Source organism: Prunus avium, chromosome 3 (assembly GCF_965620075.1).
Source record: "Prunus avium chromosome 3, drPruAviu1.hap1.1, whole genome shotgun sequence".
Classification (NCBI taxonomy): Eukaryota; Viridiplantae; Streptophyta; class Magnoliopsida; order Rosales; family Rosaceae; genus Prunus; species Prunus avium.
This window is the reverse complement of record NC_142286.1, coordinates 6,796,715-6,812,237: the sequence shown is the minus strand read 5'-3', so window position 1 is coordinate 6,812,237 and position 15,523 is coordinate 6,796,715. Positions and strand designations below refer to the sequence as shown.

The 15,523-nt window shown below is 36.2% G+C and overlaps 3 protein-coding genes across 3 annotated transcripts; 1 reads left to right on the top strand and 2 right to left on the bottom strand.

Moving 5' to 3' along the window:
- On the bottom strand, positions 1-7,350 carry LOC110750056 (uncharacterized). Its single transcript, XM_088250948.1, has 10 exons — positions 7,029-7,350; positions 5,523-5,648; positions 4,971-5,058; positions 3,898-3,983; positions 3,585-3,794; positions 2,185-2,369; positions 1,151-1,309; positions 986-1,066; positions 835-889; positions 1-460 (listed from the first exon to the last, which is right to left on the bottom strand). Exons 1-10 carry the CDS (start codon positions 7,137-7,139, stop codon positions 218-220), a joined length of 1,344 nt encoding a protein of 447 aa, XP_088107074.1. The 5' UTR covers positions 7,140-7,350; the 3' UTR covers positions 1-217.
- Positions 7,351-8,793: 1,443 nt separating this feature from the next.
- LOC110750065 (uncharacterized) lies at positions 8,794-10,148 on the bottom strand. The gene is made up of 3 exons (XM_021950328.2): positions 10,032-10,148; positions 9,646-9,900; positions 8,794-9,210 (listed from the first exon to the last, which is right to left on the bottom strand). Exons 1-3 carry the CDS (start codon positions 10,092-10,094, stop codon positions 9,046-9,048), a joined length of 483 nt encoding a protein of 160 aa, XP_021806020.1. The 5' UTR covers positions 10,095-10,148; the 3' UTR covers positions 8,794-9,045.
- A 1,554-nt stretch (positions 10,149-11,702) lies between these two features.
- On the top strand, positions 11,703-12,912 carry LOC110760011 (uncharacterized). Its single transcript, XM_021962175.2, has 2 exons — positions 11,703-11,842; positions 12,256-12,912. The coding sequence occupies exons 1-2, from the start codon at positions 11,789-11,791 to the stop codon at positions 12,664-12,666; spliced, it is 465 nt and encodes a 154-aa protein (XP_021817867.2). The 5' UTR covers positions 11,703-11,788; the 3' UTR covers positions 12,667-12,912.
- Positions 12,913-15,523: the final 2,611 nt, after the last annotated feature.

The following is a 15,523-nucleotide window of genomic DNA, read 5'->3' as shown; positions in this document are numbered from 1 at the left end:
TAAAACCACAATTGAATTCCATTTAACTTCTCATTATATCCGCATACACCATACAGGTTGCGCCTACACCAGATGCAAATTTCAAAACACATTTCATATCAAAACACATTTCATACAAGGCACAATCCATTTTAGCAAAACTAGTTTATGTAAACCAACACAGCAGCTCAAGCTAATCTACAATGTGCACACCACAGAGGATTGCTTCGAGATTGCATTATGATCCTTTTCGGCTTCGACTACCAGAACCAGCTAGACTTCTCGCACTGATTGATTCACTTGGACTAAACAAGTCCCTGTGACCCAACGGAGTACTTCCTCGGGGTACAGGCGACGAAACTTGACGAGGAGACGGAATTTGACGAGGCGATGAAACTTGACGAGGAGATCCTGAACTTTGCTCGCTTGCTCTATGTGTCTCGGTCTCCAAATTCTTCACTTCTTCAGTGAGCATTGCTAACTGTTTCAGCAAAGGCCATCCATCCATAAATAGAGTTAGCATGAGAAAGATACTCTGTTAAAATGTTACAAACTAGGCACTAAAAGAAAGGAAATTTGGGGCCTCCATCAGAATCACTTGTGCATGGCCAAGGATCATCAAACGTAATTTCAAAAAGTCATTCAGTCTGAATGCTACATGAAGAACATAAGCTAAATGATGGAACGGGACGACCTAGGATGTAGAAGAAGTATGTCCAGGTTGAGATTTTAGAATGGCTCAACCTCAACATTGAACTTTAAATCAATCTAATTCCATTAAAATTCCATCAAACTTGAAAATCTTTTGAGATCAACAAACCATCCTTACTATCTACAAATGGCATGGTTATATACCCGAATTTCATTCTCTCTTAACCGACACTGCAGTGCATTTATGGCAGGACTTAAACTGCATAAAATTTAAAAATTGGAAGAAAGTCAGTAAAACATTAAAAACCAAAGGCCAGGCATAAAGAACTAACAGAGAGGTGGGCAAATAACTCACCAATATTCAATTAATTTGCACATGGAAGCCTGGTACATTGATGTGTGATGTATGTAAGTAAGTGGATGCACTTTTCCATCCCTAAGCAAAACCAAAACCAAAACCAATTAGAAAGAATCAACAATGAGTTGATCAATATGAAGTGATGAAATATCAATGGATCACCTCATATTTTGTGAGATAGCTTGGTTATATGCCGCTCGCTCCTCTTCATACAGTACTCGTTGCAATTCCGTAAATGACAATAATGGTGAATCGAGTTTAATAAGAGACGAGGTCGGTAAAACATGGAGAGGAACTTCTTTCCTGACATACTCGGCACCACTACGAGAAAAAAGAATAAAAAAAGTACATTTAGGATTAGAAATTCAAATTTGTGTTTTGTGAATCCAGAATGGAATTGGACGTTGTTTATTCATTCATTAATGGATAACTGTGGATGTTTTTATAATTTTACTTTACTCTTTTGTATGGGATTGAAAATATAGATCTCAAAATCAAATAAATGTACAAGAAAATACAGTGATATAAACCTAAATGACTCATCCAGCAAACGCAAATTTTTTTTTACTCAAACTAACAACATTTATGTTTTAACAAACAAGCCCACAGCTAAACATAAAAAAGAAAGTTCTCGGTGCTTTACTGAATCACGCTCAATGCCTTCTTAAAAAAACAACATAAATGCACCCAAGACTTGTATACCATATCTCAACTGCAATTTGATGCATGAAAACATCCAGGAATTTTACATGAGTGAGAGAAGAGAGATGTGTAAGTTGAATACGTAGAAGACAACTTTACATCAACCATAAATAACAGTGAGGGATCAAGGACGGATCAGGAATAAAGGGGAAAAACATTATTCTGCCAGGGAACCAACAAAAAAATCAAAATACTAGGCCATTTCTCAAGTGTCTTGCTTTTAGACAAAGGCAACGGATTTACAGCAAGAAGGCACAGATTTATGAACCAATGAAATATGGGCATTTTCTCATTTCTTTTCAAGGAAATATAGGCAGCTACAGAAATGCTGTTAACTCTGCTGCCAGACATAAATGCTAACTGTTTTGAATTTATTCTTTAATTAGCAAAGCTATTACTCTTGTTAAAACACTTATAACATGTACCAAGTCCACAATTTACACAATGAAAATAGAAATAGAAACTGTGTGGATAGAGTACAAAGTCATGCATACCTCAAATCCAAATTCGAACGGTGCATTGCTTCTTGCATACTCTCTGACATATCCATGTGATCTATATCGGCAATGATGATGTCTGAAGTGCTAGTGTGGTAGTTTCCTCCAATTTTTTCTTTTTCTAGATGATTTGCATCAGCATTAGCAAACAAAAGCCCCAGGTCTGAAGATCGTCCCCCACCCTAAGCAAATCACCCATAATTTACGCATAGCATAAAGCAAGCAGCATGAAAACAGTATCCTCTATACAAGCAAATATGCAACAAGAAACTGTCACTACTAGAATTGAGCTCCTATCCAGAAAGACACATCCTGTGACTTCAGGCACTAACAAAGCAACCAGGGCAAGAAACTACAGAGTTACTAAGCACACAAACTCAGTACCAATGCTTTCTTTTTCTTTTTCCTTTTTCTTGTTGCTTCTTTTGTTTTCCCTTTTTGTCTTTTTAACAAACTGTCATTACCAGGGTGGTCATATAATCTGGTAGGCTATATGCCTGCTTCCACGACTCATATGATGAAATTTGAGATGATGACTGAGTATATTGGGAAAAAGTAGCTGGAACAAGCTAGATCCTTCCAAAGCTATATGATAGTTTGTACATGTATTCCAGATAATATTTCTTAAGTACATGCTTCATGGAGACGACAATCTAAAGTAATTTTAGCCATTATCCTAATAGCCAACTTGCACATAAGTCAAAACGTGTTTGAATGAAACACCACCTAAGGAAAATTATCAGCAATTCACTATTATGTATGGATAATATGGGCGCACAACAAAGACCCTCTCTCAAAAAACACTGGTTGCGTCCTCATAAAGAGGCAGCCATTTTACCTAGCTGCTCTTTTGATAAATATTTATCCTACAAATACTCCAATTAACCTCAATATCTTTTTTTACAAGAAAAATCATACTATGATTTTAAATAAGTGTCAAAGGTAGGTGAGCACATTGTGTATGTCCATTCATATATTTGCTTAACCCGCTTAATATAGTTAATTACCAAGCCCACTCAGTCCATCAATTATAATTAAAACATATATTGACAATTGCTTATTGATCAAAATGAAAATTTTCCATTTAAACATCACTGCTGTGGAAATATGAATTAATGGCCAGATGGATGCACAGGCCATTAGGTTTCTGCATAAAGGCTAAGTTTTGAACTTACATAGAAGGAAAGAAACTTATGAGTTTCATCATTCACAATACATCAAGATATCAAAACAATATATATGATCAATAGTCAAACATTTACTCAGTAAAACAAGTAGCAAGACACAGATTTGTAATCAGCTATCATGAAAACTAACTGGTATTAGGGCTCTGCTGCCAGGATCAATTAACATCGTTTTTATTTCCTCTTTTTTTGCTATTAGAATGGATATAGTACCTTTATAGTTCCAGAAGTTCTTGAATCAGCTGTGTCTTGTTCAGGACACTCTGCTCTAAAGGATCTTGCAGGTTCATTTTCTGAGGTACTTAAAGACGATTCAACTTCTATAACTGGACTTTTATTTACAGGAGATAAAGATATAGGTCTTGACATGTGATGCTGCTTCCCATCTGAGGACTGAAAAGCAATTACTTGGATTCGTCCGACCTGAAAATACCAAGTATGACTAAAGAACATAGTCACAAGAAAAATCGTTCATATCTGCAAGAAGGAGCCCCACTACTTTATTAATACCATGCATAATGCAAACCTTGTTTATATCTTCACTAAAACAGGAAAATATAAGCCCAATGAACCCAGAATCTAGAAGTTGATACATTGCCTGAGTCCGCACATCTGCACAAAGTAGAACACAGCTGTAATATCAACTCGAGCAACTAATTATGATAGCATGTCTAACAAATAACAATATCATCTGGTCCAAATGTTAGAAAGAATAAAATACTTAAAGTATATCAATGGATTACTGTTGAGTAACAGCATGATAAATACTGAAACACATATATATCGATCATGCTCATGGGACACAGATAAAACCATATTTTGACACGCATCTTCAACTTTTCGATCTTTACCATCTAACAGTTGAAAATGTAAGTGGCAACAAAAAAACAATCCTTGATTGCTCTACGGGAAACATTAGCTTGCTCCATATGTACAAGGGGTGTCCTTTAATCTCTCTGGCTAACTGTAAAGTCTCCTCCTTTATTAACACTTTTTTTGTTCCTTTATTGTCTGGTCTTACAGTTATTTGGTTACATGTTTGGGGACTCTGAGATGGAAAACAGAGAGGAAGTTGAAGGATGGATTTCTAAGATTTGGCAGTCTTTAATTTGATAAGAAATGTCAAAAAGTAAAATTTAATGCAAAAGCCTGATAAACAATCACAGCTTGAATTATTGTCTACCTTGGCTGCTAACTTCACATTCCATTTATTTGTGTTTCGTAATCCAGGTTAAAACAAGACAAAATTCCACAGCCCCAAAATCACACCATAACTTTCCATCCAGTCAAAGCATTTTATAGGCCCTACATTTTCTCCCTCTGGCACAGTATGTGCAGACTCATACATATCAATCCTGGAAACTTACAAACTAAAAATACACCATATAAGAGGTGATTGACGATCCATGAATGTATCCAGGTTTCTACCAAGTAACTTTTTATATTTTTTAAAGAAGAACTCCCAGATTCATGAGTATAACAATCCCAATTAATCTGATAAGTTATATAACAAACCTCTACTTATAATAGCCCGACCTCATGAAATTGAAGAATGAACGTGATAATGACAGAAAGCAGGGGTAATTACATAACACTCACCAACATGGGAAGGAAGAACCGTAATATGAGGATGTGAATGGTACCACCCAATCACCCTAGTTGTTCTTCCTGTTGACGTTGTCATTCTGTGCTATAGAGTTAATTAAACAGTATCATAAAAAAAATCCTCAAAAGTAAAGAAGCAAAACAGATGTGGTGCATGGAAATACCAAGAGCCACTACAACTATGATAGCTATATAACTAAAGAATGTAAATGTTGAACCAACTGAATGTATTCCCAAATTTCCAGCCCACCTAAAACTCAAAGGCACAGCTCATGAGGCATTCACGAATATTTTTTTTCTTTTGAACGGCATGATTTAGATTACTGAACAAAAATAGGTATTTTTTTAATGAATTTATATCACAATTTTAAAGCCGAGGCGGTGTTGAAAACTAAGTTAAAAACAAACAAATCCTAATAAACTAAATAAGTACAGCACAACCTAATTAGGGATGTCAAGAACCCATTTTTGGTTTTTCCTTTTGTAATGAAAACATAAAAAGATAAATTTTCAAATATTTATAAAAAAATAAAGCATTAAGGATATTTCGGCCTGGGCTGATGCAGCAGCCAACTGCTCAGGATTAGTCTCCACACGGTCCTTCCTCCGATCAGATCGTGTTTGAGGTGATGCTCCCCAAATTAGTGCAGTCACACCCCCATTTACAGAGTTCTGAAATTCCCAACATCATTGGGGGAAGAAAATGTTATGACTATAAGACACTATATAAAATTAAGATATAAACAAAGAGCCAGACAAAGAGGATAAATCCAAATTATAATAAAATCATTGTATAAATCATAACCAAATTCAGTTGTCCATCATATAGATATCATCACTTCAGCAAATGGCTTCACAAAAGAAAAAAAATTATAAAAACTTCTCACTTTCAGAAGACTGCCAAACATGCAATTATTTTTCTCTTCCACATCTTAATGAGTAACAAATTATTAGGCCAAGCCACTGGGAACTTCCACTTAAGCACCAAACCATCAAAACACTAGCCAAAAAAATATTAATAAAAAAAGAAGCACCAAAACACCAATAGAACAGGTGAAACAAGAAACTGTTAAAGCTTGTCTAGATTCCTTGTATGCACCTGGGTCTGACAAGAGTGAATGGAATTACAGTGCTTTTCAAGGAAAGGGATCTTAGAGTGCAAAAACAAAGATCCTGCAGCAACATACTGAAAGAACCATAGAGTCTGAACTCATTATCAATCAGATATTGGAAATTGGCAACCAGAAATGGTGCTGGATGTGAAATTTGCACTGGAACACTGAATCAACTAGCCTAATACAAAACAACACCAATCTTATGCATCACTGCAAGTCTTTAAATCCCAAGAGCAGGCAAGAACATCATGCACAGGTATAAAAGATGAGTTAGCATGTTGATTTGCTAGAAAAACAAGGCTAATGCTTCCTTTGATTTCTGTGTAAATGTTCTATTTCTGTATGAGTGTTCTAATGTTTGTCATATGCTCTGAATAAGCTTTCCCAAATAGAGCCCTATTTTATAATGTAGCTAAAATTTCAAATTTCATCTAGACTTAGCAAATTTTCTAGCTGAATAGAAATTAAAAGAATAACCAAATGAATGATAGTTATTAGAGAAGAGAACATAACAACGCTGACAAAGCACAGTATTCTAAAATCAAGTTCAAGTAAGTATATCAAACAATTTGCATTTGAACACATGTACTCAGTGGTTTTTAATAATTATGAAACCCAGAGTAAACTTATTAGAGTACCAATCGAATTAGAGGAAACCCCGAGAACTAGTCTAGTTAGCAAGGAACATTAATATGCCAAATTCGAAATCTAAACTGACCCAAAATTCAAAGAAAAAACAACTAAGCTCGTTAAACCTAACCTTTCTAACCCCATTTCAGAAAACAACCCAAAATACCCAAACCATTCCAGCTCTACATTTACTCCAAGCATCAAACCGATCAAGCAATTTCAACACCCGTACAGTAAGAAAACCTAATACATGCATAACATAAGTAGAAGACAAAGAATTTGAAGATGGAAATGGCAGAGAGTGTACCTCAATATCACCAAGAAGGAGGCCCATGATCTCCTCGGTCTCGGTGGACAATGCGTGAGTGAGACATGTCAACCAAACGTCCTCGGACATTTTCACACCCGTTAAAGACATTCTTCTCGCTCTCTTTCTCTCTCCAAAAATTGTGGCTTTCTCTCTCTACTTTCTGGCTCTGCAACAAGAGGAGGAAGAAGAAGAAGTGGAAAATGAGAGAAATTGATTCCCAACTTTTTTCGAGGTTGCAAACACAGTCCCTCGTTGTACCCTGGGTTGTGTTGTTAGAAGATCTCTGGCTCTTTTTGGGGCAGTGATTTGGTACGCTAAGTTCCAGACTGTAATTATGGTACTCATCTCAATCGAGTTGAATAGCTTTTCGGGTTTGATTTTGATATGCTGATGTCATTTTAATCTGACTTTTGTTTTTAATTTCTTCGTGAGGTAGGTGGTGGCGGTGGTGGTCGCATTTTGATGACTTATGCATTATTGTGACTTACTTCCACAATTATGATAAAGCATCAATTCGAATTTGAATTTAGATTACAAAAGAGTATCACTAAACCGAAAACTAGTTAATTACTTTTTATTAGAGTTTACATGTCATATGGGATTTTAAATTTTTATTAATCTAAAGTACACTTTAAGTCTAGTGCAAGAAAAAAATCTTAACATAATAGTAACACTTTGTTATCTTCGTTTCTCTGGGTGATTTCTAAGTTATTCTATTTATATGAGAAGAAGAAATGTAAAATTACTAAAAGATATCTTTTAAATTGTTTTTTTCATATAAAATTACCCAAATACTTCTTTACAAGTCATTTATTAATTAGCTTCAATGAGTTTCACACATGGCTTCAACGAGTCATTAATATATCAACTTGTTCATGTTTTTATCAAACATCGACATTCATTAAAAAAAATTCAACAATACATCAAAGACGTGTACAAGACACAAATCTCAACTTAACTGCAAAGCAACAACCAGAAAGGATAGCAAAATAGCAGGAGAGATGACGAAAGAGGGAGAAATAGGACAAAGATAGAGTGAGGGGGGGACAAGGGACATATGTTGCTGGTAGGGATGGATCACCGTCGATTGGAATCATGAGTGTCGAGGATTGCTGGTTTTTTTTTTTTTTTGTTGGTATTTTCTTTCTAATTTAAGGGGATAAAAGTGGAATATTAAGGGGAAAGAAATTAGAATGGGTGGTTTCAACATAGTCGGAGGTGTCCAAAAAATTTCCCTTAGTGAAAAGGTAGTCACTATACATGCATTGAGTATAGATTTAACTTCCGAAATTAAGTAGTATTTCTCTTTTCAATGTTGGAAGAGAGATTCTAAATTCGAGTTTTTTTTTTTTTTTGGGGGTAACAGTGGCTAGTCATGAGAGAGAAAATGAAGCTAGACATATCCTTCCAATGTACAAAGTTTGAAGTAAAAAAGGGTTTTACTTTAAAGAAACAATTATTCAAAGTTAAATTAACTAAATTTTGGCTAGCATTACTAAAGATACTTTTACATAAATCTTATGTTGACACATCAGATTTATATAAAAATAATAATAACAAAAGTTCTATTTGCAATCCTCTTCCAGAGTGCAAAATTAGAATTATTTGTATGACAATTATCGATTTTTTATTTTTTTGAAAAACCCTACATAAGACTCATTTGTGCGAGATGCAATACATGGTATATATGGCACGACTCTTTCACCCGTTCAATAGTAAAAATAGAGATTAGAGAACATTTAAAGAGACAAAAATAAGGATCTGAGAAGCACACTCTTTTTTATTTTCTTAACATTAATCCATTTTCACAACACTCTTAACAAAGAAGGAATATGGATGTCTTCTTTTATTTACCAAAAACCAAAACACAAAGGAACAAAAATGCAATATGTTGCATCCAAAAGAAAAACAAAACATAGCCATTTCCACAGCGGAGGGCTAATTGCCATGACACCACGTCATCAAAACTTTTGATGCGAGTGAAGGCAAAGCTAGCATTATTGAAGAAAGCACTTCAAATCCTTGGGTTGCTTGGGTTAATGCTTGGGTTGCTTGAGTTGCTTGGGTTGACGTTTGTGTTGCTTGGGTTACTGTTTGGGTCATTTGGGCTGTTCATTCCCAAAGTGCTCTTAACCGCTTCAGCTGCTCCTTGAGCCATGTTTTTCACTTGCTCACTTGTCTGCAATCAAACACACTTGTAACATACATATATATATACAAGAATATAGTTATATTAATCACATTTCCGGTTTGTCATTTTGTATTTATTACGTTAATGTATTTGATAATAATAATATTTTAAACTATCCTAATGTACAGGGAATGAGTTCGAACTCGAGTGCAAGGGGGCATATACATCGCCTTGACCAATTGACCTAACCTACATTTACATTATGAGAATGTTTTAATATAATAAAAAGTGAATTTGGAGTACTGAAAGATAATCATAGAGTGAGGTTGATTGGACTAGCTTTTTTCTCACTAATTAGAGTGATGAGATGATACTAATTGAATTGGCTTATCTGTTTGATTAAATTCTGAGTAACTTCTTATGCTATATATATTTAAGAACAAAAATCGTTGAAATAATAAGGAAAGGGGAGGAAGTGATTGCCTGTTGAAGGAGATGGGTGGCTTGGTCCTTGATGTCTTGGGCAGTGTGAGATGCATCTGATGCCTTGTTTTGGGCAGACTGAGATGCATTTGATGCCTTGTTCTGGGTAGATTCAGATGCATTTGATGCCTTCTCCTGGACAGACTGAGACGCATTTGATGCCTTATTCTGGACAGATTGAGACATATCTGATGCCTTATTCTGGACAGATTGAGACATATTTGATGCCTGGTTTAGAAACTCATCTTTCTTTACCTGCACAAGTTAATTAGATCAGGAAAATTTTTATAAAAAAACATGGATTAACTTGATGGGATGAAAAATTGATAACAAATCACCAACCCTAATTTCATATTATTACAAAATTAATCACAGTTATAACTTGCCTGAGCTTGACCAGTCAACTCGCCTGCCTTGTGGCTCAAATCCTGATTTTGGTGGCTTGCCATTTTTGTGCTTGATTTTGTTTCTTCACTCAAATTGAATTAAATTTCAAAGTAAGAATGCACAATGCAAAGCTCTTCCATTTGAAGAGTATATATAGATTCTCAAAGTCTCCTATTCTTGCCACTTCCTAGTTTCCTACCTCATTTTTTTGCGTTTAATCAGTAGCATGGATGGCATGTATTGATAGGACTGTTTCAAACAGGTTTGCTTAGTCAAGAAAGAGAGTCCCTTGGCATAGGCTCCGGGATAATTAATCAAGCTTAATTATCATAAGAAATTAATGGCTTATTTTCTTTCAAATAATAAACCGCTCTCATATGTATATATGTGCATCAGCCTTCTCTTTTCAATCAACTTATTATTTGGTTTAATTCATCTGCCTCAAATTCAAATTCTTGTTTCCAAGATTATGATGGTGATAAAAGTCTCAAACTATGATCTTTGTTTCGAAGATGATGATGATCAAAGTCAACAATGGTTGTACAACGACAAGCTTAACTGTTTAGGATTAACTACAGTGATTTTGAATAATTAAGCTCCTTTTTTTTTTTAAATTCTAAAGTAAATTAACTAAATTATAACCCAAGTTGAAATTGATTATTTAATTATTTATGATGTGGCACGTGTCGTATCAATTGGGACTCAAATTTGGTGCATACATTTGGTGTCCCTAGCATTAGCATAATAGGAAACACTCATCCGAAGTAGTGGGAGGAAAATACTCTAAATCTTTTTATTAAAAGAAAATACTTATTGAATTGAAATTAAACATTTTAACCCAATATTTATAACATACTAAGAAAATTATGCCAATGGGTAGTGAAAAAAGGCCTTGACTTATAGACCAAAAGCCTCAAGTTCGAACCCTATGGCATCTTAGTTGTGTGTGTATGTGAGAAATCCCCCTCCCTTGTAATTTAGACTATCGTTTGTACTATAAAAAAAAATTATTAACTAGTGATCTTTAAATTATTAAACCCAAATTATAGGTTTCTAGCTATTTCTATTTTTGGCTAACATTATTCGTGAAACAACTCATCTCTATTAGAGAGATGGTCATCAATGTGATCAGTAAATGTGGTACAAATAGCATCACTTTTCTCGAAATTATTTAACAAGCAAATTGAACCTAGTTCCTAAATAATCTTATATGGACCACTAATAATTTTTTGTTATACAAACTATATTGGGAGAAGAAGGAATTGAACTTAAGAAATATACTCTTAACCATTTGAGCTACAAACCCCTTACGTATCACTAAAAATTTTATTGCAATGGCTTTTCTTTGCTGGAAATTTTTATTGCAATGTGATGTAAACGGTTTATTTACAAGTTTTTTAAAAATAGAGCACAGTAATAAACAATCGTGTAAACCCTCCACATCCGACACTTGCATGTAAAGACAATGTGTCAACAGTCTATTGGCTAATACATATAATGCAAATCTTGTTGGAAGTTAAACCGACGCAGCAAATTACCTCACCTCAGAATTTCAGAAAGCAAAGCACGTGTCATACGACGTGTCAACATCGTGGACACTTGTTGACCAACCAGCCCACGTGAGAATGCTATATATACCATGCATACTGCCACCGTTCCTTCCCATCATCAGCATATATCTCAAAGTTGGAAGACGTACACAATTTTTGATATACTCTAAATCCATCGCTCTTATTCACTCTTTTAGAAGGCGAAAATGGCATCCCAGAAGCAGAGCTACGGAGCTGGTGAAGCCAAGGGCCAAGCTGAGGTATTTACTTAGTTTTCTGTTATTGGTTGTACTTCGTGACCGTGTGTTATGTTATTAGATTGTTAATATGATTTTGTTTTTTAAGTTAAATTTTATGTTCACTTATGTTGTTCAAATTGATTTTGTGAAACATCAAGTGTGAAAATACAAAGAGAGTATTTTTGTGTATGCTTAGAAGTAGTAGTGATGTGCCAACGAGGTCTTTTTCAATGGGAAAATGCCCTTAACTCGTAGATCAGTGTTCTCATTTTCAAACACCCATGACATAATATATTAGTAGTGTGTGTGAGAAACTTGTTTCTCCTTTGTAGTCCAGAACATTGCTTTTATTATTTATTTATAAAAAAATAAAAAATACAAAGTAGTGATGCAATATTCATTGTGATTTTACGGTTTTACCCTTGGTCTCTCAGGAAAAGGTTGGCCAGATGAAGGGCTCAATAGGGGATAGGGCCCAAGAGGGAAGGGACAAGGCCCAAGACACAACCCAAGCAACAAGGGACAAGACATACGAGACAGGCCAAGCAGCCAAGGACAAAACCCAGGGAGCTACCTACCAAGTCAAAGACAAGGCCGCAGAGAAGGCAGAGGCTGCAAAACAAAGTGCAGAAGAAGCAGCCCGGAAGGCTAGAGAGACAGCCCAGCAAGGCAAAGAGAAAACCAGTGGGCTATTCCAGCAGAGTGGAGAACAGATGAAGAACATGGCTCAGGGTGCTGCTGATGCTGTGAAAAGCACTCTTGGACTGGGCAAGAATGATGAGGAGAAAGATGAAACCGGGCTTTTTGATAAGAATGTTGGCACTGGCTCTGGCACTGGAACTTGAACTGACAAGAGGGCTACAAATATTAGTAATTTATAGGATTTTATAAGATTGTGGCAAAAAAAAAAAAAGGTTAAATTTCAGGTGGTGTTGGTTTGATATATGTTTGTGTTGTTTTTATGTTGGGCATGTTTTACAAGTCCTGGGGTTCCCTCTTGCTGAGTTGGGATTAATGTTGTATTTTTTGTTTTCCAGTTATATATATTGTGTAATTCTCAGTCATAAATGAAATATGAAGCAGTTTATTTATCTTTCTTTATGCAAAATTCATCCAAGCTTAATGCCCATGTGCTGGTACAATTTCTAAGAGAATGTTAACACAATCGGCAGCCCAAAATTATACGAATAACAAGTTTATAACAAAGTCAATGAGGTCTTAGGTCAGTGGGACATGCCCGCTAGTGGTTTAGCAGTTCGATTCTTCATGGTAAAATTGATTCAATCCACTTCATCAAGCAGATTGTGTCAATGAGCTGTACATTCCAAATTAGTCTAAGTCAACGATTTAATTATGCAAGATTATGGGCTCGTAATTACATTCCTAGAATAGTTTCCTAGGCTCTGTATATATAACCTTCTTATTGTTATACATCAACATATGAATGAAATATTATTTTTTACCCAATCTGATATGGTATCAGAGCAGTCGATCTTGACTGTCTCTTGCCCTAACCCTAGCAATCACTTCCGCAGCAACAGCCGTCATACAAATCCATCACCAGCCCATATTCCATCTCAAATCACCGTTTTGCAATATTTTATCTAGATACGCAACACCATCACCAAAAGCAATATTCAATCTCACAAACCCAGCACCAGCACCGCCCATATTCCATCTCACAATCCCATTCAAACCTTTCCTCTAGTCAAATCACGTCACAATCCCATTCAAACCTTTCCTCTAGTCAAATCACGTTGTGCAATATTGCAAATCACTTTCCGCTCACAGACCCATTCAAACCATTCCCTTTGTTTTTTCCCCTTTCAACCCAATATTTCTTATTGCAAAACAGTTTGTCTTATTGCCTTTGTCCACCGTACGTTCACTTGTTTTTCCTCAACCTGATATTTCTGTTTGTCCTTTTTTTATCAGTTACCCAGAGTAACATTTGCCCTTAACAGATTTCTTTTTGCCCCTCTTTTTTTCTCATTGTTTGTCAGCCAATATCATGGCCAACGATGATGGGTCAGCAAACACAAATCAATCCATGGTGTCGGGAGGCTCCAAAACTACCCCACAAATCGTCACTTTACAGAGTGATACCTCCAACTTCTCCGCATGAATCAAATTGGATGAGAATAATTATTCTCTATGGCATCAAATCATAGAGATGAAGATAGCTGGGCGAGAAATATATGGCCACTTGACAGGTGATATTGCTCAACCTGCAGACACAGATCCCACATCTAATAAATGGCGTGCATCGGATTGCCAAGTCAAGAGTTGGTTGTTCAACGCCATGCAACCTAATCAGATTAAACGATTTATTCGTTATGACACAGCAAAGCAAGTCTGGGCTGCAATCAAGCAAACCTATTCAGATGGTGCTGATGAAGCCAAGATTTATGACCTTCACAGACGGTCATTCACAATGAAGCAGGCTGGTGCATCAGTTGCCAAATATTACAGTGAGCTCACTGAGATTTTTCAGGAGCTTGATCAATTAAGTCCAAGCACCATGGAGCATCCGAAAGACATTGAGACTAGACGCAAAGAGGTTGATCATCTCCGAGTTTATATATTTCTTGCAGGTTTGGACAATAATTTCGATCAAATCCGAGGAAAGATTTTGAGGATGGAGCCTAAGCTTGAACTTGAGGCAGCATATGCACATATTAAAAGAGAGAGTAACCGGCAGGGAACCATGTCTGAAGTTGGTGTAACCTCCGAAGCCACAGCCTTGGCTGCTTCCAAGTCCAAACAATCTCGGCCGAACAACTACAGTATCGATCCTACTCGTAACCGACCTCCAATGAAGTGTACCAAATGTGGTTTAGATAACCACACAATTAAGGGCTGTTATGAGATCATTGGTTATCCAGAAGGATGGGTCCACAAAGGGCGCAAAAAGGATTCGACCAGAGCCTCATTTGCATCCGCACAGTCTTTAGAGGAGACTGCTTCAGAACCTTCATCATGTACATCTGGCTCCAAGGCCTTGGCCACCGTAGGTACCTCTTGCACATCTTCACTTACTTGTAATAGATCATGGATTATTGACACTGGCGCTACTGATCACATGACATCTAGTTTTACTGGGTTACACTCTACCAAACCATCCAGCCAAACACATATTACCAGTGCCAATGGAACCACCTCCCAAGTTATGGGAGAAGGGTCTTTATCTCTTACATCCTCATTAAGTCTTGACCATGTCTTAGTTGTCCCTTCACTCGACTATGACTTGTTATCTGTTCCTCAAATCATTGATTCCCTTAATTGTATTGTGTGTTTTTGGCCATTGTATTGTCTATTTCAGGATCTTCTCACTAGGGCCGTGATTGGATGTGGTATTAGGAGGGGAAAGTTGTATTATCTGGACTTGACAGAAGACAACAGTAAGAGATTGAGTCACACACATCATGTGAGAGGAGATGAGTCTATCAGGATGAAGAAAATTTGGCTATGGCATAGACGATTAGGGCATGCTTCTTTTGGTTATCTGAAACTTTTATTTCCAGATTTGTTTTCCCAGTTTGCTGAATCAGACTTTCATTGTGAAACTTGTATTTTGGCAAAAAGCCATCGTATTTCTTACCCATTAAGATTGAATAAAAGTCCTCTGCCTTTCATGCTTGTCCATTTTGATGTTTGGGGACCATCACGAGTTCCCATTATTAGTGGTTTGAAGTGGTTTGT